The sequence below is a fragment of the Trichechus manatus genome, unplaced genomic scaffold, assembly GCF_000243295.1.
Source record: "Trichechus manatus latirostris isolate Lorelei unplaced genomic scaffold, TriManLat1.0 scaffold00038, whole genome shotgun sequence".
Classification (NCBI taxonomy): Eukaryota; Metazoa; Chordata; class Mammalia; order Sirenia; family Trichechidae; genus Trichechus; species Trichechus manatus.
The window spans coordinates 10,691,048-10,716,581 of NW_004443974.1; the positions used below are offsets into that span (position 1 = coordinate 10,691,048).

The window sequence follows — 25,534 nt, forward strand, 5'->3', positions numbered from 1 at the left end:
GTGCAGTTGGCTTAAGCTCCGGGGTTTGGTGAAAGGCCTTTTTCAGGATTATGAAAATAGTTTTCTGTGTGTCAGAACAGATTTATCAGTTCACTTTAGGGTTGGTTTTGTGAACCAGACCATTTAAAGGAGGATATTTTACCTTTTATCAGAGTGGAAGCTGACAGTCTATTTGGAGGTAGCTCTATGGAATAGCTCATCTAGGTCTTTCAGTGTAAATCTAGTCACCAAACAAAGTAAAAATGGGAGTTAAGCCAGCGATATTTCCTGGTATTTAACTGCACCCTACTCTGTACTGCTCTATTTCAAGGCAAGGTTTCAATTATTAATTTGGATATTTAATAAAATCCTTTGCTTGCATTAACTTTTAAAGGGCCTTTTGAGTTTATTTGGGCAGGGTTTTTGCATGTGGATAGGGTAGAATTGAACTTGAATATCCTTGAGTAGCAGATGTTTTATTTCCAGTTGGATAATAATTTTAATAATAATTATTATTAGAATAAACACAATTATCATTATCAACATTATTATCTCAGCTACAATTTTTTTAGCATCTTGTGCCAGGCATTGTATAAACAGTTTGTATGTATTGTTTTAATCTTTGTAACCATGCCATGAGGTCAATGAATAATAGTGTCCTCATTTGAACAGATGTGAATATTGAAGCATGGAGTGATTGTGACTTCCTTGAGAGCAGAGAGTTAGGATGTAAGGATTTAGAGGAGCCAGGATTTGAGCCCAGGTGCCACCATCATGTCCTGCCTGCCTTCAAGAAGCCTTGGGGCTTCCAGAATTTTAGGACTTTTTACCTCAGTGTTTCCTGCAGCCAGCTGGCATGGCCTTGGGTGGGACCGAATATAGCCATAAACTATGCCACACCATGGTCCACATTTCACCTGCTTATTAGTCATTGCTGCATTTTGCTAAACAAATTGTTTTCCACAGCTTTTGAGATTGATTGGGCAAGAAGGCAAAGAAAGTTGTCTTTGGTTCTTTGTTAGCGGGTTTGTTGTTTCTCAGCCCAGAGCCATTCTTTTTCTGCCCTGCGCTCTCACGCACATAGCCTTTTATGAATCTGAGTTTGGCAGCCCTGCTACTCTTGGACTTTGGAAAAGTGGATATTTTAGTAGGCTGGAAGGAGATGAAAAGCTAGCAGTGCCCATATGTTCCTTGTTTTTAAAAGTAAGGTCAGTGAGGTTTAAAGACTCTTTAAATATTTCAGTTTATAAGATTAGACTAGATCATCTGGAATGGAAGTGTGGTGCCCTAGGTCCCAGACTTTGCTTTTTACTTCATTTCTTTTATATGGGAGGTAGGTGTTTTGGCATTGCAGGGTTCAAGTGTAATAAAACTTAAATGTAGTGAATAAATACCATGATTTGGAGCATTGCTGCAGCTATGAAAGTTAGTTTCCTTTTTTTTTCTTTTTTCTTTTTAAGTAATCGGCAACTTGAAAAATAGCAGATTGGTACGAGGATTGTAACTTAAGAAACTGAAAACCCCTAAGCTTTAAAGGAGTATAGTCTTCGGCATTTTTCTAAGGAAGCATTTTCTTCACTCAGTTAAAACTTCCAAAATTGAGATTAGACAGCCATCCTGAAATGTTCGTTTGAATAACTTGAAATTCAACAAAAGTGTGCATTTTCAGTTAAGACAGTGCCATATTTTGCCTCATTTTCCCTTGAATTATGAGTGGTAAATGATGTGGTGGTTGTTTTTCTTGATTCCAAGATATTTACAGAAGCCCAGACTATGAGCAACTGTCTAGGCCAGTCCCCGGGTTCAGTGAGTAGCCGATAGAGGGGACTTGTTGATGCCTTGCGGGGAGAGGGAGAGCTGGGACTGGGTCTCCTCATCTCTCCTTTCAGAGCGCCTAATGGTTTACATTTTTCACTGCAAGGAGAGTTGTGAAGCACTTTCTCTGCCAAGACGTGCCCTTGGTCATCAGCGTGAACTGCTGGAAGACACCTGGGGGAGGGATGCCCGTTGTCACCACCTTTGCAGAAGGACTGAATGCCCAGGAGCAGGAGGGACACTGACCTTAACTATTTTCCAGGGCGCTGCCCTTTTCCCACAGCAAAGCTGGAACTCTGTGCCCGCTGGCACTTCCTGTCATGTACTGTTCACTTTTCATACCTTACTCGTTTCTAAATTTCAGAAGTAATTTGTCACTTTAGAGGAGGTAGTCATTAATAACCATTATTTAGAACTGTCGAGTCTTCCTCTCTGTGTGTAAGTGTCTGAGTTAAGCATCCAAAAAATTGGCCTTGTTGGTGGCAAACAGTGCCTCCATATTGACAGATCGAGACTGCCTGCCCCCGCCCTCACTCTCTTTCCCCTATGCGAGCTACAGCTACTTGGCGGAGTCTGTCTTTAATCACCCAGAGGGTGTCGACAGAGAGTGCTTGAAGCCTGTCCTCCTGGAATTCATTAGTAGTATTACCAAAGCCCGTGTTGTAAATTGTTGATTTTTTTAACTACTTGGAAAAAATTTCTCCTTAGCTATTTCATTTTAATGTACTTTAACCAAAAAAAAAAAAAAAAAAGATTTTTCTCATCAAACATTTGAAACAGAGTATTTCAGAAACCCTGGCTTCGGATTCCATTGGGTGTGGACTCTGAGCGGTTGTTCTACATGAAGCTGAAATCATATCTCCACACTCTTGGGCTGAGGGGTGGGGACAGAGGAGGAACCCCCAAACCTTCCGATGGTGGTTAAGAAAAAGAATTGGCATTCACGTATGTTAATACACGTTGTTATTCTTTAACATTAAAATTCCACTAAAGTACTAATAATTACTGTTAATATCTTTCAGTGGAAACTTACAGTAAAGGAGAAATAGTAGAAACAGTATTTAAGGGAGAGCTGCTGGCATGATAAGAATGCAAATAAGTGTTATTAGCCTAATGATTTTGCCGTCGCCATGGTTGTGCGGCAGCAGCGTTGTGAATATGTCATCCGGCACCCGTGAATTTGGAAAGTGTGTCAAAACACAACTTCAGTTAGTTTGCTCTAATTATGGCTCTGGAGAGTTTGTAACTACATCACTCCTCATTAAAAGAGATTTTCTTATATGGATTAATGTAATATACAAAGGAAAGTTTCAAAGTTCCCGACGCCATTTGCTCCCACAGTGAGCAAGCTCAGAGCAGGGCTGATGGATTCTGGGTCTCCTCCTGCTGCCGAGGCAGGGGGCAGAGCCGGGTTGCCGTGAGAGGAGGCTGCGCTGCGTGGGGCTGCTGTTTCCCTCTGTCCGGTAATCAGCTTCTTGCTAAAAGTGGCCGTAGTAAATGGAGCTTTGACGATTTTCACAAGAGGGTAATTGAACTCATCTCAAGCTTTTAAGAGAAAAATGCAAATTTGAAAACTATCAGGATGCCCCTCATTTTTAGCATCTCAGTGGACTCTGGAAGCAGAAGGATTACTAGACCTACTATGGCTGAGTGCTGCGTGCGAAATCAGACTTTGGTCCTGTCTTGGGGGCTTTGAGGGAGGTTATGGTGGAAAATTGTAGGTATTTTGGTCATGTAGAATCACATGGTGTATATGAAATGTCAACAGCAGTCTTTTCGCAAAGTGAAACAGAGCTCCTTAAGGAAATGTTCCCTCTTATCTAAACTGATATGTAGTTATAAATGCTACTCCTAAGCCATTGCCATTTTGAAAGAAAGACAAATTCATATTTTCTTGTCCTGTTGCTGACTGTCCCCTCCCGCTAGACCCTGGAACTGTTTTACAGTGCCCACCTTTGCAGGATGCCCTGTGCCAGGATTTGGACGGCCATACCTTGTCTCAGGTTGGCTGTAGAAGGCCAGTCATTTCCTTGACCTTTGCTGCCCCTCCCCTTACACCATTCTCCTGAGCAGGCAGGCCACAGCATCATTGTGACTTGTCATTTTGGGGAGCTCAGTGGTGTGTTTTGAATCCAGGAGTTAATTTCAGAATGCTGGTTGAGGTCCCTCTCAATTTATTTGCACAGTGTAGCATATCTCCAGAATACAGCTGTGAATACATTTTTTTGTTGGTCTTTAAGCATTCTCTTTGTCATCATTTTTTATAAGTGTGTGTGTGTGTTTAATGAGTAATTTAAACCTTCTTTATACCACTCATAAGCAGTGTGGCCTTGAGCAAGTTATATCATCCCTCTGAGCCTCAGTTTCCTTTTCTGTAAAATGGGGATAAGAATAGCTTCTTTGCAGGATTGTTGTGAGAATTAAATGAGGAAACGTGTGAAGGTGCCAGGGGCCACTCATGCATGTTGCCTTTCTTTGTCCAGGATTCATTTCAGAACTTAGTCTTAGACTTTTCTGTTGCCGCCATTTGGCTCCTTTCTGCCTCAGCTGTAACTTCCATCAGCAACACTCCCTTCCACATTCTCACAGAATCAGGGACTGGGAGCAAGCTTCCTCCCCTGCAGAGCGGGGACAAGAATTGCAGTGCTCACAGGTGAGCAGCTGGTAAGGGGTTAAGGTAGTAATTGTTTAAGTCTTCCAGGCTTTCTCCCGGTTCTGCGATAATTTGATGAAGAACTTCACCCTGATTAAATATTCAAATTAGGAATAAGTGTCAATATGGCTTCCCATTGCCTGGAATGATGATTAATTGTATTCAAAACTCTAGTGGCCCGCTGTAATCTAAACCGAACTGTTGTTCTTGATTATTTCCGTACCGCACTTGCCATGTTTTTGTTTTAAGATTTAAACTAGTAATTGATCTGCCATATGCTGTAGAGCTGCATATACTTTGAAGCTATGCATTTAGGAACTTGGGGAGTTTGGAATTGTGATTTCCTTAGTCTTCTAGTGGCAGTTTGTTTCCCTTGTCCAATGCAGAGTGGTTGGGTGTGTGTGTGTGTAATATGGGTGTGTGTATGTGTGTGTGTGTTGCCCATGAGGAAAACTCATCATATAGTCAGGTTGGTAGTTGAAGTTATACTGATCACAGCAAATCAGTTGTTTGAATGGAAAATGAACAAGTCTGCCTTGATACTTAATTTGTTACAGGGCTTTCAAACCAGTTCCTTCCAGTTAGAGCCCCTGCTAAGAACTTGCATTTCTACCTCAGATATACTGAATCAGAATCTGCATTTTAACAAGATCCCCAGGTGATTGTTATGTATAATATGTTTTGAGAACCAGTGCTCTACTAGTGGTTCTCAGAATTGGTCCCTAACCAGCAGCATTAACGTTGCCTAGGAACTTGTTAGAAATGCAAATCTCAGCAGGGGTTTGAACTGGAACAAACCAGTTTGAAGCCCTGCTTTGTGCCTTATGTTGTCTCAGTAAAGCAGCATAGCATCATGGAAAAAGCATGAATTCAAATCCTAGCTCTAGCATTTTCTTTAGCTGTGTGACCTTGGGCAAGTTCCTTAACCTCTCTGAACCTCTTTTCCCTCAACTATAGACTAATACTTACTTTGCTGTGTTGTGAAGATTAGAGATAAGTGTGAAGCATGAGGAATAGTCCAAGTGCTTAGTAAGTGGTGACTGTCATAGTCATAGATTAATTATAGAAACAAAGCCTTCTTCAGTGCCCTTCTCCTCTGGAAAGCCACTCCTGACCATCTGAGTCAGATGGTCTCCCCCTTCTCTTACTCTCGGAGCCTTTGTTGCCTGTATCGTGCCTTGTCACATCTCTTGTGTCATTGTCGTGTCTCTTGAATTATTGGTTCATTCCTCAGGCCTTTTCTCCCCCACTGCATTCTTTCCTCTTTGCTCCTATGTCCCAGGATACTTCACAGGCCCTAGTGGAATGCCTGGCGCTTGGTAGGGTCTCAACAGATATTTGCTACTTTGGGTTTTGTTTTGTTTTGTTTCATCCCATTGTTTTAAAAATTAAAGTGTATAACCTTATAGTCTTTTTTTGCATACTTATGATATTTAGAGCTTTTTGCTTTGTAATGTAGGGGATTTATGCATGTGTTTCAATTTATTTGTCAATACATTCCTAAAGGGGAAAGTCTGAGTCTCATTTGTTTTTTTTAATCTATCTCAGGGCCAAACACAGTGCTTGGCATGCAGTAAGATCACAGTTAAAAATTGGTGAACTGAGTCAGTTGCAACATACTGACTATAGCAGTCCTGTATGCCTGTGATACCATGGTCCATTCTCCCCTTGGATGGGATCATGTTCATTGGGTATATTTGGAATTAAGTTTTCAGGCCTGGGCAATGAAAGTTCATGAGATAGTGAATATCATTGCATAGGAAATAGGTCCATTTTAGGTTTTATAAAACCTCACATGCCTTTGCTGGTGTCGAATACAAATCCAAACAAAAAGAGTCTCATTTAACTGTCAGAAATGGTAGTAAACTTTGCATATGGTGATTTCTTTCTGAGGTTGGCTCCAAGATCAAGGAGGAAAGAAAAATCACCACACCTAAAAATATGTTAAGGTTTAGAGTCATTAAAATAACTGACTTTCTATTTTAGTGGAAGTAATTTGCAAGGAAAAATTACAGTACTTTCTTGCATGTCTGGGTCTTCACAGATCTTAATCGTAACTCAGAACCTCAGTTTGGAAGCACAGGAGACCTGGATCAGGAATCCTGGCTGTGAAGTCATTGAGGAGGGTGCTGGTGCTAGTCAGGCTCTTCCAGCTGAAAATGATTTATTTTAATTACCTTCCAGGATGCTCCTGTACCTGAGCATATGGTCCTTAAGAAATAAGATTCCCCAAACTGTCAGCGAGTACGGGCAATGGTCAGGGACCTCTTTCTGACACTGTTGACCAGCCTTGGAGAGTGGATGCTCTAGAAGGTGCTTATTAAAATGCCAGCAGGTGCAGCCAAGGTCCCCTTGCCTCTGACTCCCTCACCCTGCTTGTGCCAGGTGTTTTATAAGAGGCTTTTTCTTCATTAAATGGCATTCATTAAGCACGTCCTTACACCTGGCACAGAAGCTGTGTGTCACAGATGACTTCTTCCCAGTGGTGTTTTGCAGGAATAAAATGGAATTTCGTTTACCCATTTGCTCTATTTCTTTCTCTTATCCCCCAACTCAATTATTGTTGCTTTTGCATATTCACTTCCCCTCCCCACCCCCTTAACACCATTGACTTTCCTTTCCACATTACCTTTGGTTGTTGTCCAACAGAAGACACATTATGTAGAAAACATGATGTTTCTTTAGCACCAGGTACTATGCTAGGTGCTTTTATATACGTTAGATTTTCTTCTAACACTCCCAGTAATTTTGAAGATAATTTTTGTCCTTGTTTTTGACATATTTTTTTTTCCTGATAAAAAGACAATTTCTCATTGGAAAAAAATCACATTTAAAAATATGTGAAAAAGCAAGGGGCAGGGGGACCCACACTGTCACCTCAGAGACTTCTGTTGTCAACACCATGAGCACCACCCCTAGTCCCGGCCCAGGGTCACTGCTGCTGTGATGGCTGAATCCTTCCAGGTCTATTTTTGTACTTGCACATATGTATATTTGTACTTATAGATATATATTGTTTTGTTTGCCTGTTTTACATATATGTCATTCTGCAGCTTGCTTTTTTTTTTTTTTTTTTAACTCAACAGCCATGTCTTTGAGATTTGGCCATTTTTTAAATTGGATTGTTTGTCTTCAAACAATCCAGTTAAGTTGTAAGAGTTGTTTATATATCCTAGATATAAGTTCGATATATGTTTTGCAAATATTGTGGCTTACCTTTTCATTTTTATAACAGCAGCTTTTGAAGAGTAGGAGTTTTAAATGTTGATTAAGTTCAATTTATTGATTTTTTTTTCTTATATAGCTTTTGCATTTTATATCCTATTTAAGAAATCTTTGCCAAGCCCAAGTCACAAAGATTTTTTTCTGGAAGTTTTATGGTTTTAGTTTAATCCATTTCAAATTAATATTTTTATATATGATGTGAGGTAAGGATCAAAGTTCAATTTTTCACATGTGACTGTGCATTGTTCCAGCACCGTTTATTGAAAAGATTACTTTTTCCCCATTAGATTGTCTTGGCATCTTTGTTGAAAATCAATGGACATATATGTGTGGATCTATTTCTAAACTCTCTTTTCTGTTCCATTGATCTATAGGTCTATCTTTATGCCAATACAACACTGTCTTGATTACTGTACCTTTAAATTAAATCTTGAAATCAGGATTTATTTAGCGGTGGGTCTCTTTATTGATTTTGTTTATAATGTTGGGAGCCCTATTGTCTTCTATATCTAAGTTTTTTTTTCTCCCCCCGCCAATCAGGAATGCTTTAAACTTTGTTTTTGATTGTTACTTCTCTTTTAATTCTGATTTCTTCCTAACACCTAGAATGCTTAGGTTAGTCTTTGTTTTCCGTATTTGTCGGATTTTTCCTCATCATTGTTATCTGTGTTCTTTCTTTCTCTGTATTTTGGAAAATCCTTTGGGGTTTGTCTTCAGTATTACTGATTCAGTTTTTCATTTTTTAAAAAATTTCTGTCTTGTTTCTAATACAGATAACATTTGCTACATCTGACAGTAAATCTTTTTCAGAGATTGGCTCTTCAGAGCCTTCCAGGTAATGTTCTTTTTATCTTATATAATATGTTTTATAGGCCTGCATGAGGGTATGTATTTCTAGACTGGGTGTTGGCCAGAAGACAAGATGGCTTACCCTTCTCCGCCCCTCCTCTCACTTGGGTGCTCATTATCTAGTAGATACTATTCTGAATCTTCATTACAGTTCCTTGTTCTCATAGTTTCTTGTAGAACCTCACTGCCAGGATCCTGCCTACAGCTGTTACTGGCCCTACAGTTCATACAATCGTGGTTTTTCTACTCTTTAAACTATTGATTCTTTATTCTAGTGAAAGGAAAGAGTGAATAAGCAAATGTCATTCCTCCATGTGTTTGGAATGTACTGTTTAAATATCTAGAATAATCTCATTCTCACTTACTCATGTCCAGTGAAACCATGATCCTAAACCTCCAAACCAAGGGAACCAATCCCATGAGGTGTTTGGTTGTACATAAGCAGCCTCAGCAGCTGTTCTTTTTTTTTGTTGTTGTCATTGTTGTAAATTTATCTATCATACAACTTTTGCCAGTTCATCTTTTTACAGGTGTACAACTTATTGACAGCAATTACGCTATGCCTTTTAAATCAATACTCATTTAATAAAAAGTATCAAATCCTAGCTCTTCTGGACTTATTAATTTTACCCCTTTCCTTTCCTCTTCTCTAGAATAATTCTGTGACTTTCTTGGGTCATTTTATGTATTTATTCCTGCTCTGGTCTTTCTTCCCTTATACATATTGTCAGTTATTACACTTCTCCCACTTGCCCTTGTGTGGGTTCAGGTAAATGAGTAATAGGTAAAAGCAAAAACCTTCACAAGTCTTAGACTACTTTATTCTTGAACTAAACTCTTAAAGATAGCCTGTCCTAACCAAATGAATGCCGTTTTTTTCTTCCACTTGTTCGTTAATTTTTTTGTTTTTTCATAGTGCCTTTTTCTTTAATTATTAACTAAAAATATGGTTGAGACAAACACTTTTTGCCTTACTACTCTTAATCCCGTGAACTTCACAGTTCAGTCTTTTGCAGAGTCACTTTTAACACGTTGTCCTAGAACAGCAGTTTTCAAACTTTTTGGCCTCAGAACTTTTCTTAAAAAACTTTTGTTTATGAGGGTTATGTTTATCTCTATGTACTACTGCATTGGAAATTAGAATTGAGAAAAATGTAAAGCACAGAATACTCAAGCAGAAAACAGCAATATCATTATCACCCATCATGTGGCCTCTGGAAAATTCTTCTATACACTTGTGAGAGAATGGGAATGAAAAAGGCAACTGATGTCTTAGTATAATTATGAAAATGATTGTAACCTTGCAGATTCCCTGAAAGAGTCTTGGGGACTCCTACAGGTCCCCAGACCACAGTTTGAAACTGCTGCCCCAGTAGATGGTTTTTGGAAGATTTATTTAATACAAACCCGCAGTCCCAGAGAGTAGAATGGGAATTGTAATTTCATGCTACAGAGTTTTTTTGGTCACAGATATGTGTGTGGGGGCATTGAGGGGGGAGATAAAAATGATGTCTGTCTCTAACCACGAGCCTGCCTCTGCCTTACCTGTCACTATCCCCTTGATGTTGCCCTTCGACAGTTTGAGAGGACAGCAGGTCTTGCTGCTGCCTGGGCTGAGCCATCTTCATTATATGTGGCCACTGGGTCCAGAAGATTAATGGTAACATTTTAAAAATTCACACAGACCTGGAATCAGCACTAGAAAATACAGATTTAAATTAACAAGGAAAAGCAGAATCCCATCAAGGAAATAAATCGTGCTGGCAACTATTGTCACGTAATAAAATGTATTCTATAACTGAAGGGCTTTTATATGGAGCTGTCTGCAGCTTAGTGGCCATGTTAATTGAATAAGGTACCTAAGACTGACTTGGGGCGAAAAATGAAATTTCCCTCAGCATCTATTTAGCCAGAGCCATTGTCGCCAGCATGTGCAGTGCTGACCTATTTGTTGTAGAACAGCCAGTCAGTCCCTCCTGTGGGGACACGGTGATCGCCACCAGAAGCAGCACTGTGTCCCAACTCGGCAGAGTGCACCCTGGCTACTCTGGGTTATTCTGTGGGCAGGGGGAGGGAGAGGAGAGCTTGGTAAAGGACCCGTAGGATTTAGGGACTGTTCTAGTTGGAATTCTCCAGTTACCGAACATGTTTTGGAATAATAATAAATCAGATAGTCACTTGGCCTCTGATGGTCGGTCCTTTGTTCCAGTGGCCCGAGAAATACTAGGGATGATACCAGGAGGTCTTCACCTCTAGATGCCTCCCTAAGTAGAGGCAGCTTCCAGAGTCTTTGGGTCTGCTTCTCCTTAGTCTACTGGCAATCTTTAAAAGCTAAAACACACTGCTTTGCCTGGGAGTGATTAACTTTGAGGCCCCCTGAAATCAGTCCTCTGAAATTGTTGTCATTGGGGTACCAGTGACCATCATTTTCTTGGACTTCTCAGTTCTGTTGAAGGTGTTGAGCACCTACTTATTCCTTTGACTTCCCTGTGGCTTGGGAGCTTCAAAAGAGCTCTCAGCATGTGGTGCCCACAGTCCAATGAAGCAACTGGTTTCTTCGTTCTCTCCTCTGTAATGATCAGTGTCATGAGTGGGGCGTTCCTTTAACTTCACCAGACAGTTAGGCTGTAGGAAAGAAGCTAAAAAGTGTAGGGTTAATTGATCACAAATCCAAGTATAAAAATAAGTATTTTGTATCTTTTTTCATTAAATAGTCTTCTAAAACATTTTAAATGACTGCAAAGCATTTTATTGGACAGTTGTACCATAATTTATTTAGCCAGCCCCCTATTATTTGATATTTAATGTGATTCCATTTTTTGGCTTTATGAACAATGCCATAATGAATCTATTTACTGTTTATATAAAAATACCCATGAATTATAAAGAGTTATATTTTCCAAACCATTACCCAACCTAGTCCCAGGGATGAGACAGAGACAAGCTGGAAGCCTTCCTGGAAGTTTCCCAAAACCATCTCTAATGACAAGTCAGAATCAGATTCATTCATTCACTGAACAAGTGTTGGGTGATTTTATAAGTTTCTACCCAATATTTTTTAAGTGCCTACTTTGTGCCAGGCACTGTTCTAGGTAGTCAGGGATGGTGGGGAAGAGAAAGTCTAATGGAGATCATGCTCTGGTGACATGTAAACAAATGGGACAGTTCTGTACAGTGGGAGGGCCCTGCAGAGAGGAAAGTAGGGGTGTTGTGAGAGTGACTGGAGGCCGGGTGCTTCCTCAGAAGGGCGGTCAGGGAAGGTGTCTCTGAGAGGATGGCCTGAATGAAGAGGAGGACTAGCTTCTGGACAGCTGGTGGAAGACTGTTTCAGACAGAGGGAACACATGCACAAAGGCCCTGGGGCAGAAATGAGAGTGAGGGGCTAGGGAACCAAAAAGCAGCCAGTGAGACTGGAGGATGTGAGTGTGGGGTGCAACCACGGGACAGTCTGGGTTTCATTCTAAATGCAGAGGGGAGGCACCAGTGGGAGACAGTGGTCCTGCAGTGAGCCCTCATGAACAGGACTCTAAAGTAATGCCAGGGATGACAGGAATGGGAAGAATCATAGTAGGAATCACAGCTACAGCACTTAGTGTGTGCTCACAGTACACCTGCTAACTGCTCTGCGTGCATTGTGGGGAGCTGTGCACTGGGAGGCAGCACACCCTGCTGAAGGCCACCCAGCTGCTAGGTGGTGACACTGGAATTTGCCAAGTCCAACGGACTCTAGGGTCAGTGCTCTTAACCACTACAACTGGTCTGCCTCATGGGTACCTGACTGGACCGTTGTTTATTCAGCTCTGTGTATTGCTTTCCCCTTTGACGTATTAGAGGGACTGTAACCTTTCAGGGCCAGAGAGCAAGCGGTAGCAGAGATGTTGAGTCCCTGCCAGCATTGGTTTCAAAAGGGTCTTCAGGATGGACAGTCCATTTTTGATTGAGTATTCTCACTTACCTGATAGTCAAAATGATGTATCAGGGTAACTTTAAAATAATAATAACCTCCAGTGTACATGTGGACTAACCTTTTCATTAATTTTCAGCTTTCTCTTTATCAGCTTTCCCTCTGAGAGCATGTTTCCTGTTCTCTTAAATGGGAACAATTATTCCCATCTAAAAGGGTTGCTGAGTGGATTAGGCAAGGTGATGTATATGAGCGAACCCAGTCCAGTGTCTGGCATGTGGGCCTCCACCAAGTGCTGTGGAGCTAGAATATCATTCGCTCTGAGACTCAGCTGGTTCCAGAGCCATTGCTTGTCTGACTGTCACTTTTAGGCTAATCTGACACCAGAGCACCCCTGGGCCACTTCTCCTTCAGCAGGTGACTTCTTTATTCACTCTCACCACAGGTGATGTGTCCCTTTGGCCCAAACTGTACATTCTCATTAACAGAAAGCTGTGATGTGCCTTTTGTCTTTCTGTCCCCACATCCCCTGCTTGCTTTGTCCAGGAATAGCAGAAACAAAAATGCAAAGAAGCTACTTACAGCATAGGGAATCCTCCTTCCCTAAAAAAAAGCTTTCTCTAGTGGGGGGGGGGGCAGGGGATTTCCCATTTTCTGCTCTTTGAACTCTGCCCCGCACCCATTCTTGCATCAGCTACCGTAGTTGGAGTTTGGGGTAACTTAATTTCAATTCAGCAGATTCCTATTGAGCAGTTACTGTGTAACTTAAATTCTTTTTTAATTTCACATTTACTGCATGAACTACATATTGTCTTTGTGTGCTATCAGAAACTTTATTCCTGGCGCTCTTTTTTTTTTTTTTTCCCCTTGAAAATTGCTGGTTACTGCTACAAATGATTTCTTCTTACATCATACCTGTTTTCCTCCATAGCAGAGAGGAGTGAGATGCGTGTTATAATACAGAAATTCCTTGAGTCTAATTGGGAAAACACACACGTATAGAAATGAAAGAACAGAGGCTAACAGCAGTTCATGTTAAAAAAGACACAGGGGTTTTAGTGGACTAAGTTCAGTACTTGATTTGGTCAGCAAATGTTCAATAATTGTCTACTCTTTGGAACTATTCTAGAAGATGGGGTACAAAATTAACGAGATTTGGTCCTGCTCTCAAGGAAGACATAGCCATGTTAGGGAGACAGGCTCGAATAAAATATATTGTGGTAACTGGAGTAAGACAGGATATGCAGGCACCCAGTTCAGCCTGGCAGAAGCCTAGGAAAGGTTTCCCCAGACAGGAGATGCCTGAGTGGGCCTCTTGAAGGATGAACAGGAATTTGGGGAGTAGGTAAGGGAGAAATGGAGATTCTAGGAACAGAGATCAACATGGGTAAAGATTCAGGCCGAGGCATGAAAAACCATGGGATATTCAGAGATTTACAAGACTTTCATGAGGCAATGACGAGACGAGGCTGGAGAGGTAAACTGATGTGTGGGGGTGACTAAAACTGGGGATATGGACATGGATTAGATTTCTCAGGGAAAGTGTGTGGAGCAAGAAGAGAGCTAAACCAGAACCCTTGCAAACGGCACCCTTTAAAAGATCAGAGGAGTAGGAACCAGAAAGAACTATCTGAGAGGAAGGAAGAGGACCAGGCCAAAGGAGGGAGAGTCACAGGGTGTGGTCAGCCAGGCAGAATCCTGTGTCCTGGAGAGGCAAGAAAGTTCAGAACTAGCAAGTCCATGTTGGATGGAGCAGCTAAGAGGCCAAGCACCTTGATTTCTCTATTACTCATATACTTCTTTATAAACCTTGTATGCCATAGTGTTTTCCTGAAACAGAAGGCCTGTATCTTTTCTGTGGGGTAGGTCGTTTGGACAGAAATTGTTAAGGGCCTGCACACAGTACCAAAAAAAAAAAAAACAAACCCAAACCCGTTGCCGTCGAGTCGATAACTCATAGCCCAATAACTATTTGCAGGTTCACGATAATCTTCATTATAATTTGCTGCTGTCGTTCCCACCCATCATAGCGACTCAGTTTTATTTCCTCACTTTTCCTCAAGCAGGAAAATCTTTCAGGACAGAGTCAGAACTCATGCTGGTCCCTGTGTGGACTGGCCCCCACATCCAGCCCGTGTCCACACTCTCTCCCTGGCTTTCTAGGCTCTGCCACCCTGGCCTCCCTCTAGGTCTTCCTGCTGGCCAGGCTTCCTGCTGCTTAGGAGGCTTCCCAGGGAGCCTTGAATGTGCCTTCCTCCTCCCCACCGCACGTTACTGACTCCTGCCCATCCTCTGTCTCTTCCTCAGTGTCACTTCCTCAGGGAAGCCTTCCGGAGAGCCCCTCCCTCCCCCACCCCTCAGAGCACTCAGCCCTCCTGCTTTCTCTACATTCCCACATTTGTCAACAAGGGTTTGTGTAACTTTGTGGACGTCTTCATGTGCCCCCTGCTAGAGTGTGAGCTCTGTGAGGCAGGGCCTACATGCCCTCTTCCACTGTAGGGTCCCCACAGGGGTCTGTGCAGATGTGGGCCAGGAGCTGCTCCATTTGACCACTGTCCATTTGACCTCCTCTGGCTCCTGGTTGGCCCCTTTACTATCACTCCAGGTTTGCAGAAGACCTGTCTCCTGAACGTCTGCTATTGCCCCACCTCCTCCGTGAGCCTTTCTGCTTGCCTCCCAACCCTGCAGCCCACATAGTAGCTGCCACCCACACAGACTGTCCTTAGTTGGATGTGCCTTTTTTTAGAGCTTTTAAGGCTTAGGAATCTTAAGCATTTGGCACCCTGGCACCCAGAAAAATCCCTTGTCAGTACAGTGAGTGCAATAGTAGTACCCTCCCAGGGCCAGTTTCATGGATGAGCAACCTGTGCAGTCTCACAGGGCCTCATATTCAGAAGAGCCCCATGCTGTAAAGGGGTTGGCACTGCTGTTGCTGCCTTGAAATTCTTAATAACTTTTGAACAAGGGCTTCTCATTTTGCACTGGGCCCCCCAAATCATGTAGTTGTCCGTGAACCTACCTCACAGGGATGTTGTGAGGAGCAGAGAGAACGCGTGAGATGCCTGCCCCAGGGCCTGGCGCATGGCGAGTGCTCTCTGCACAGTCACCTGTCATCATTTTAGTTCTGCTCAACCACAACCACAGTCAATAATTCATTCTTCTGTTTGCTCAGCTTCATTGACTAAGTGCTGTGGTCCGAGGCATTGATCAACTGCTTAAACCCCTTCTGCAGCTGCTCCTCACCCTCCCAGTGGTTCCTGAACTTGGCCGTTCTTTAGAATCACTGCTGGGTTCTGGGCTGCACTCCAGGCCCTCTAAGCCGGACTCGCCAGGTGGGGGTCTGTGAGTTTATATGGTTAGCAAGTCCCTAGGTGACTCTAATGCCTTCACCTATGCCGTAGTCTGCAGAACAGAGTTTGGAAACCTTTGTCCTAGGGTTCAACCTTCAACCCAAACCTCTCAGGGTGGCATTCAGCGTCCTTTCCCATCTGGCTCTGTGTGTACCCAGCCGTACACCAAGTGTTGGCTTTCCCTGACTACCTGGTGAGTGCCTTTTACTCCTTTAACACTTGCGTCCTCTGCTGAGAAAGTGTCACAAGAAGCCCCCTCCCCTTTAACAGAACATGTTATTCCTCCTTTCATGCTCTCCCGGTTTTTAGTTTTCTCCCAGCACATGTCCTATTGCACAGGGATTTGTTCCTGCACCTTTGTTCTCTGAGAGCTCTTAGAAGGAGCTCACAGCATCCGGAATGAACACACAGTGTACCAAATGGACACACACCTCGGTGTGCATGTGTCTGCTGTGTCCCTGTCCCCCCAGCCCTCAGCACACAGTCGGTGCTCAGGAAAGCCCCACTGATTGATTCAGCCTGGCTGTTGGTGACACAGGTGTTCGCCATTAAAGCACATTCTGCCTCCCGGCAAACCAAATGCCTTTACAGCCCTCGGTGTTCATCTTGTCCCTGGGAGGCTCCTGCTGCTTGCAGCTCAATCCTGGCTCTGTGGGAACAGCCACTGCCTAGAGAACCTTTCCTCCCAGGAGTCCAGACACACAAGAATCGTTCCAGAAGGTCACACATTTGTTGTGTGAAAAAGGAAACTTGTCAGTGAAAGCTTTCTTTATGTAGTAAGTCCTTCTCCTCCCCACCCCTTTCCGTTTTGGAACGGCCAAAAGGTGACCGAAGCTTAGTCACCTTTTCAAACCAGCCCCTAGTTACACCAGCATGAGGTAGTTTTTTTTCCTCCAGGCATGTTAGATTTTAAATATTTTTCCTCTTATCATAATCATACTTTTCAGCAGCTGATGACCATGCCAAATGGATTATTTACTTTGGATTAAATACTTAGTGATGCTGTGTTTTCACTGTAAGCCTTATGGCCAGTGCCTGTGCCATAAAAGGCAGCGGTGGATCAATGAAGGTGCTTTCTTGAGCACTTTCTGTGTGCTCCAGGATGAAGGGGAACGCACAGTCATAGGCATTCAGAGGACCGTGCCTCCTGATTTTCAGTGGTTGTTAGTTTCCTGGACTCACGTGGTAATAATAATAATACCCAACACCTTCATTCTACAAAGTGCTTCATGTGCTGGCAGTCCTCAGCTGCCCTACAGGGTAGGTATGGAAACCATATGATGAATAACAAAACCAAGGTGACAGAACAAATGGAGGCTGATGCTCGAGCCTGGGTGTGTTGGTCCTGTTAGTGTATTCTGTCCAGCAGGCAGAGAAGTAAGATAAAACTGCTCCCCTTCTTGAAGCGCCTCAGACATGCCATAAGGTTTAGGGAACCCTTTCTTCCTCTCGGATATCCTTCCTAGTATGGAGAAAGGTAGCTCCTGAGGTATGGAAACTCCTGAGTTCCTTGAGAGGACTGGAGGCTGGTGAAGAGATCATACTTGAGAAGGTGATGGCTTGCCAGGAGCACCCACTCTTCCTGCTCTTTGCTACCATCCAGCTGTTGATGACGTCGGGTGCCTTCTCAGTGTAGGGGAATGCTCCATGCACCCTATAACCTCCCTTTCTCCTCTGTCTCTTTCTCAGGCACATCTCTCTAACACTGCCTGCTACCTTCCGAGGCAGGAACAGCACTCGGACTGACTATGAGTACCAGCACTCCAATTTGTATGCCATATCAGGTATGTGGGAGCCACTGCTGATGGCCAGCAACCTCATGTGTGTCCTGGGCATCTCCTCCTTCTAGATGCTCCCTGTCTTCTCATGGCATCTGTCTGTCTTATCTTACTTTTTTCCCTGCAAGGGACCTGTTCTTGCAAAGACCAGGCCTTCCCTTTCCTTTGCGTCACCACAGCACTTAGAGAAGGGCCAAACACTCAGCATGCTTTAAAACTAATGATGAAAAACAATGTGTGCATTTCACAGACTTAAAGTGACACTTCCAGAGAATAGTCACCACATTGTTCACCTGTCAGATTCTGGGCAGGTTTCCCACGGGGGCCCGGGAGCAGCACAGAGCTGAGCGCTGGTCTCCCAGCCCTCTTGTATCCAGGTCTGTCCTCACCTCTCATTTCTCAAAGCAAGGTTTGTGGCCAGAGGGTACACTGGCAGTCTCCCTCTCATGCCCTCATAGTATGAATCTGTGATTTCTGAATTCGGCCTTGAAATTGATAGTGTTACTGTGGCAGGAACTTCATCAGTCCTGGTTTTGTTTTTACCTTCACCTAGGGAGGGGAAAACTTACAAGCCTTATTACAGAATTGAGATTCATTATGCGCTTGGCAGTGCAGGTGACTTGCTAAGAGCTAAGGAAACCCGCAAACTCGCCTTCGATTATACTGGGCTGCCAGTCAGGGGTGCTTGTATATAAGGGGGAGGTGGCAAATCTTTGCCACTTGCGAGCGCACACCCTTAATGGTGAGTGACACTTTGAACATGGGAACATGGCATTCATTCATGTACCATAATGAATCAGTTATTTAAAAGGTAATCTTTTTTTCTAAAACTTGCAACTTCAGGTTACTAAATAGATGAAATAGAACAATGGCATAATTTGTGTCAGTATTCGTTTTACTTGTTATGATCACTCCCTAATAGGTTTGGAAGTATAAGCAAAAGCCAGTGGCTCCATTTCTGGGCAGCATTCCTGCTGGGGAAGGGGAGGAACAGGGATGGTCTTAGACCCTCATCCCTGGCTCCACTCCAGGAGCCAGGCTCTCGAACGGTAGAAGGAACATGTTTGTCTAAGAAAAGCATCTCCAGGGAGAATTTCTTTTGTGCTGTGGCTATTTCAGCAGAGTCGACAAGGAGCATAACAAACGTGGAAAGATGACCTATTTTGTAGAAAAGCTGAATATTTCCCCAGATACTTAGTGGCAGAGTGGTGCAAAACAGGCCTTTGAAATCCAGCAGGGAAACCCCGCTCAGAATGCACATAAGGAAAGCACAATCAAAATAGATGACTTCTTTCTCCAGCTTGCAAATCTTTTTCCAGCCATGGTGCTGGGCTACACCCACTTTACCTCTGTTCTCTGATGGCTTTCCCAGCTGTTGAATGTTTCTGCAGAAAAAGGCGTGCAGAGTGAAATCGCCTCTGGTTTGGCAGGAATGTTCCTGTCTGCCTCTGGACCACTGCTGCCTCGCTCTTGGCTTTGATGAGGTGTTGTCTAGGTTCATTTCAGCTGTTAGTTTAGCAATACCAAGGTAACAGCCTCAAGACACAGGGGAAGCCATTCAGAAACTTCCTGTTACATTTATGTAAGTGGCAGTGAATTGGATTTTATCTTCCAAACAGAAGTAGTTGAGGCTCAGCCCCCGGCAGCAGGCAGCTCAGGCCTCCTCACTGCTGCAGGCACCAAATTGCTCTGCAAGGGTCCAGGATGTTTTGTTGTGATGCTGCCAGACATACCCTGCAGGACTCACTGGCTCTATCAGGCCTGCAAGCTCAGCACTGGGCAACTATGGCACAACTGGGAAGCCTGCCCACCCACCCACCAGCAGCCTGCCTGTGAGTCATTCTGGCTAGAACGGAGCAGAGGCCACCCCCCACCCCCCACCCACCCTGTGAACAGTGTTTGGCACTGCGTGGCACATCTCGGTTTTGTACTGCCAAGTTAGGGTTTTCGATGGTTTGCTCCAAAAACAGTTAAGGCAAGGTGTGCCCCAGGCCCTAGCCCTTGCCCAGTGCCCAATGCCGTGATAGCTAGAGTTCTGCTAGGAATGAAATGAATCATGAAACTGTTCTCCTTCCACACTGGCTCTGGCACATGTTCACTGCAGAATTCAGGAGCTAAGACTTTGGTGCAAATGCCTGGGGTCTTAGTCATCTAGTACTGCCATAACAGAAATACCACAAGTGGATGGTTTTAATGAAGAGAAGTTTATTTCTTCACAGTAAGGTAGGCTGAAAGTCCAAATTCAGGGTGTCAGCTTCAGGGGAAGGCTTTCTCTCTCTTGGCCTTCTCATCGATGTTCCCCCGGACTAGGAGCTTCTCGGCGCAGGGACCCCGTCCAAAGGACGCGCTCTGCTCCCAGCACTGCTTTCTTTATGGTATGAGGTCCTGATGTCTCTCTGCTCACTTCTGTCTTTTATATCTCAAGAGATTGCCTCAGGACACAATCCAGTCTTGTAGATCCAGTCCTGCCTTACTAACACAACTGCCACCCGTCCTCCCTCATTAACATCATAGAGGCAGGATTTACAACATACAGAAAAATCACACAATGCCAGGAATCATGGCCCAGCCAAACTGATACACACATTTTTTGGGGGACATAATTCAAACCATGACACCTGGTATGCCCATGTCATTCCTGAAAACATTTGATGACTGTTCCCTTAGCTCACAGTCCCTTCCTAAGATAAGTAGATTTCAAAACAATGTAATTAGAGATTTGAAAAGCAGCCTACATTTGATTTGTATGTATGTGTATTAAAGTAATATTTAAAATATTTTCTTAAGAGCATACCTGTTACGATATTACTGTTCCTACACCTTCCACTAAGACAGCTCAGCTCATCCCCACCATACCTACAAAAGGAGAGACACTGCTTAGAGTTGCTGGAGAAACCAGCAGAGTTGATATGTAGCTCTGCCCCTAGTACACCGAGGTGCTCAGGAAATGTGGAAGAAAGGGAGGAAGGGAGAGAGGGAAGTAGGGAGAGGGGGAGGAGAGCATGTAGTCCCGTGTCTGCTTTGAGCAGGAATGCCCTCTACAACCTCTGGGGCAGGTGATCATCCTTATCTACTGCTTGAACACTTCTAGTGTCTGAGGCCACCACCTCTGAGCAGCCTGTTCTATCTCTGCAAGATCTTAACCTCGTTGATTTGGGCCCTGTCTTCCTGTATGTTCATACCCACCCAGAAATTTGGGGGTACTATGTATTCTGTCAGCCAGAATTTGCTAATGGTTCTACATTGTCCAGCCAGTATTTATGTCTTGCCCACAGAAGTGGGACAAGGAACTTTTACTGGCTCATTGCTGACGTCCTGAGAAGCTTCTGTACTTTGTTTGGACATCTAGTACCCTAATCAAAATGACCATGAAACAAACCTTTGACCCTCACATGTCTTCTTTAGGAATTTCTTCTAGAAAAGAATTACAGATGTGCAAAAAAGATTTATCCACAAGGATGAGCACTGCTGCTTTTCTTAAATAGCAAAAAAGGGATTGTGGGGAGGAATATCTTAAATATACAAAAAAAAAAAAAAAAGCAAGTAGTTAAATTATGAAACATCCATACAGTGGCCTTTACTTTTCAGCCATCAAAAAAACAATAGTTCATATAAAAAGATGTACGTGAATATAAAGTGAAAAAAGCAGGTGACAAATCAGAATTTACAATGTGATCACATTTAAAAAATATATACCTAAGGGTCTGGAGAAGGTTCCTGTGTGGTATAGATGGTTTGCACTTGACTAGTAACCTAAAGGTTAGCAGTGTGAACCCTTCCAGCAGCACTGTGAAAGAAAAGCCTGGCAATCTGCTTCCATAAAGATTACAGCCAAGAAAATTCTATGGAACAGTTCTACTCTGTAACACATGGGGTCACTGTGAGTTCAAATTGACTCAGTGGCAACACGTTTGGTTTTTGGCTTAAAGGTCTGAAAGGGTACACGCCAAGGTGTTTACAATGTTTTTCAATGGAGTTTCTTTCTCTTCTTTTTGCTTATCTGTACTTGCTCATTTTTCTGTAATAGCATGTGTTACCTTGCAGTAAGAAAAAATACAGACAGGGTGTTTATTTGGCATGTTCTTGGTAAACCCTGCTGGCCTCAAGTGATCACCCTGTCTTTTTCTGAGCGCTTACAAACCACCTGCCTCATAATATGCTTTCACATTTTATTGAAAGTCGCTTCCTAGTGACAGATCAATAATTTTCTTATTATCCTTTTTTGAGGATATGATTATTTTCTGTTGTCCAGTCCCCTGGAACCTTCAGTTTACTAAAGTTCGTCAGAGATCACTGACTGTGATTCCAACATCATCTTTAATCATTATTCCTCCTACAGACTTGGAACGAGCACGAAAGCTCCTGGTAGCTCGGACTATCTCTTCACCTTTCTTGTTCTTCCAATTCCTCATCACCGTATTCTACTTTTTAGGGCTTGAAGATGGTTTTCCTTGATGGAGGAGGTAGAAATAAAATGATGGCTGCCTGGTTTGGCTCACTCCCTGTTTTCCATCTGTGTTAGGGTTGGCCATCCACAGCCTGCAGCAATGCCCAGCCCACTGCCTGCGTTTGTGTGGCCCTCCAGATAGGAAAGGCTTTTATATTTTTAAATGGTTGAAAAAAATCAAAAGAATAATATTTCCTGGCACTTAAAAAATCATATGAAATTCAAATTTCAGTATCTATGAATAAAGTTTTATTAGAACACAGCCATGTTCACTCCTTTACAAATTGTCTATAGCTGCTTTCACACCGCACCATCAGAGTTGAGTGGTTGTGACAGAGATTATATGTCCACAAAACCTAAAATATTTACTGTTTGGCCCTTTATGGAAAAAGTTTACCGACCACTGGTCTGCGCCATCAGTCCTAAGCAGTGGCACTGGGTGCTACCCATTCTTACTCTTCTTGCTCTAAACATAATTTTTAAAACCACCATGTTTGCTGTTCTTACTTTTAGTAAGTGGCAGCTCCAGCTCTCCTAGCTGTAGCTTTCCTGGTAATGTAATACTTACCGTGGTGTTCCTCCTCAGTATGTGCCTTTAAGATCTTACCTCCTTGGAGGACTCTCACAATATGGTTTCTCTGGATTCTACCTCCCACCCTCCTACCCCTCATCAGGACTTTTAATGGCTATTAGTTTTCTTTTTAAGAATACCTTACCTTTCCTGAAAAGTCATCTATTTAAGTCTCAGATTGTGGCATCCTACCTTTTTTTTCTCTCCTTAGAATTAAAAAAAAAAAAAAAAAAAAAGTTTAAATGTCTATTTTCCTTTATATTCCAGTTATTCCAAAGAGATTTAAGGTAACTTCAGAAATACATGTAACAAAATGAAAATGGAAGTGAGGACATGCAGGTGAAGGGAAAAATAGAAAAGTAGGGTGCCACTGTGGATAAGGCTTTGTAAGAAGGGGATTCTAGATCTGGTTCTGAGTCAGAGGACAATCTCCATATCAATAATATAAAAACAAGCTAGTTGCTCAGGAAGAACCTAACTTTTTCTTACTAAGCCCAGAGGGGGATTCCTCCCCATAAAGAGGACCTGTATAATGCTGTGAACAATATAGCAACACTTTGTCACTGATTACAGCCATGAGTTTTATAAGGCTGTGCTTATGCATATATGCCCATGTATATGTGTATGAGGGGAGTATCCACTAGGTTTGAACCCCTAAAATGTTTGAAAGGTGAGTGAGATGTTTCTAAAGAAACGTTCTTGAGGTAGGCATCATACATCTTACTAGGGGGCTGGAGACCTCAGGGGATGTCAGCAAAGATGGATCTTTCTCCAGCCTGTCCAAACTTGATGCATACACCTGTGCTGAGGCTTCCTGTAAGGAGAGACTTGGTCAAGATTTGCATTTTCCTAACCTAGAAGTGTTTCCTGTTAATTTTATGCCAGGTTTTGCTTAACGAACAGGTGATTATAGATATAGGAAGCCACTCTGTGCTATTCCTTTTATTGTTGTTGATATAAACTCCGAGTGCAGAATTTTTGCCAAAGAACTGTTACTTTTCACTCTTTTGAAGAAGCATCTTAAATTGATATTGTAATGTAATATAGTAAAATTAAGCAAATGCATATTAAAGGTAGCATTAATAAAACCAAAAATCTCAAGCTCCCTACAATTTCAGGATGAGCCACAACACAGAAATGCTGTGAAGCCTCACCATGCAGGGAGCGATTCTTTTCCTCTGGTAGGAAGTCAGATTGCCTTGCTGACATCTTCATTTATCCATCAGCATTAGGCTGGCCATGTAATTTATTGCCCACATCGTCATTTTTGAGATGAAAGGGGGCACACAACTGTGCCAAGACAGGAGCCCTGATCTGGAACTGTCCCGGGCAGACTGGGGTATGTGGTCACCCTGCCTTTTTTTTTTTAATATATACTTTTTAGCTTTTGTTGTTTTCAGTTTTCTTTTTTATTGCTGGAAAAGCCAGCTTTTTGTACTCCACAGCTGTTGCCTCTTAAAAACTAGTCCCCTTGCAAGATGTTTAACACCAAGAAGGGTGTGAGCATGATCAAGTCCAAGTCCATCGTCTTACCAGTTTGGCTTATGACGCGCGTACAGAGAGGAAGAGATTTTGTCTGTAACACAGCCATGTGTGAGCCTATAACTCTGACATCAGACTAGGAAAGCACAAGCAATTAAAAATAATTAATGATTTCTGAATATCAGCTTTCTCCATGCAGTTTTAATCTAGTCCTCATTTAAGTTGGAAGATGGACATTTAATTATCAGTATTATGAATTTCATGATTTATATATTTCATCCAGTTGGATAAAATTTCTGCCACTAGCTTTTCATCTTATTATGAAAGAAAAAATTCTGTGTATGTCACAGTGTGATCATTTAAAAGCTATCTGGAGCATACCGACCAATTACAAACATATTTTCCTTTCATTTGTAGTGATTATGTTATTTCTACCTTTACATTAGGAAAAAAAAAATCTCAGCTGGGAAATCTGAAGTAAACTTAAGTCTTGAATGATTATAAAGCTTTGCAGGGCTGGAAAATGAAGACTAAAAGACTAAAACAAAAGGGTACTTGAGCAGTGATGCTCTTTTCTATGTAAGGTGTTCTAGCCAACAACTGCTTCGTTGTGCAGTGTTTACGGTATTATGCTGCAGAACTTGTACGTCCATTCTGTGTATGTGTGTGCCTGGGCTGCTTCTACCATGTATCCGAGTGAGTGTCAGCTCATGCAGCGTGTGAGCTACTCTCTGTCTTCTAGTGAATGCCCCAGTAACCTTGGTCAACCTCTGCATCCGCAGGTATCCCCCATGGCTTTCATCTTTAATGGACATGCTGTTGTGGCTTGATGTGGCCTTGTATCTCAGACCCCTTCTCCCCTTTCTCTTCCGCTGAGATTTTCCGCAATCTCCTAAGATGGTAGTGGATGAACGTATGGGAGGGTATTGAGGATCTGATGTTTGGTGCAGCCACAGATAATAGAAAGTGGGGTATTTTCCGAATGAAGTGAAAAAAATATTTATCATGATGGTGCTCAAATCAAGGAGGAAATAAGTCATTTTAAAGGCGTATGAATTTTTTTCTTCACGTGTAAACAGCCATTGCTCTCCTTGTCTCTCCATCTCTTCTCACCCTGACTGACAACAAAATCTAGTAAAGAGAAAAATATAATAAGAAAGAGAAGAAATGAATGGGAGCGGATGGGGAATTGATCGCATGGTGTATTTGTATATCCTGATGTAAAAGGTGCGGTTGACAGGTGGCCAGGTTTGCTCTGTACACAACCATGTGTGTGCTGTCAGGCGCACGCACGCTGCCTTGTTTCAATTGATGAATTGCCTGCTTTCTTGATTAAACCTTCCGTCACTTAAGAAACAAAAAGCCTGTGTTTAGATGGCAGAGTGGGACATGTCAAAAAAATCTGTCTCCTTTACCTTTGTGCAGATGTTGGGCACAGACTGTAACATGTATTATTAAAATGAATGTGGCATTTACTGTGC

At 42.7% G+C, this 25,534-nt stretch overlaps 1 protein-coding gene across 1 annotated transcript in view; it reads left to right on the plus strand.

Annotated features, from left to right (window-relative positions):
• MVB12B (multivesicular body subunit 12B) overlaps nucleotides 1-25,534 on the plus strand; it is a 173,089-nt gene that overhangs the window by 63,958 nt on the left and 83,597 nt on the right. The window contains exon 7 of the mRNA XM_023730753.1: nucleotides 17,465-17,559. Within this exon, the coding sequence (XP_023586521.1) occupies nucleotides 17,465-17,559 (95 nt within the window). The remainder of the gene's footprint in view (nucleotides 1-17,464; nucleotides 17,560-25,534) is intronic.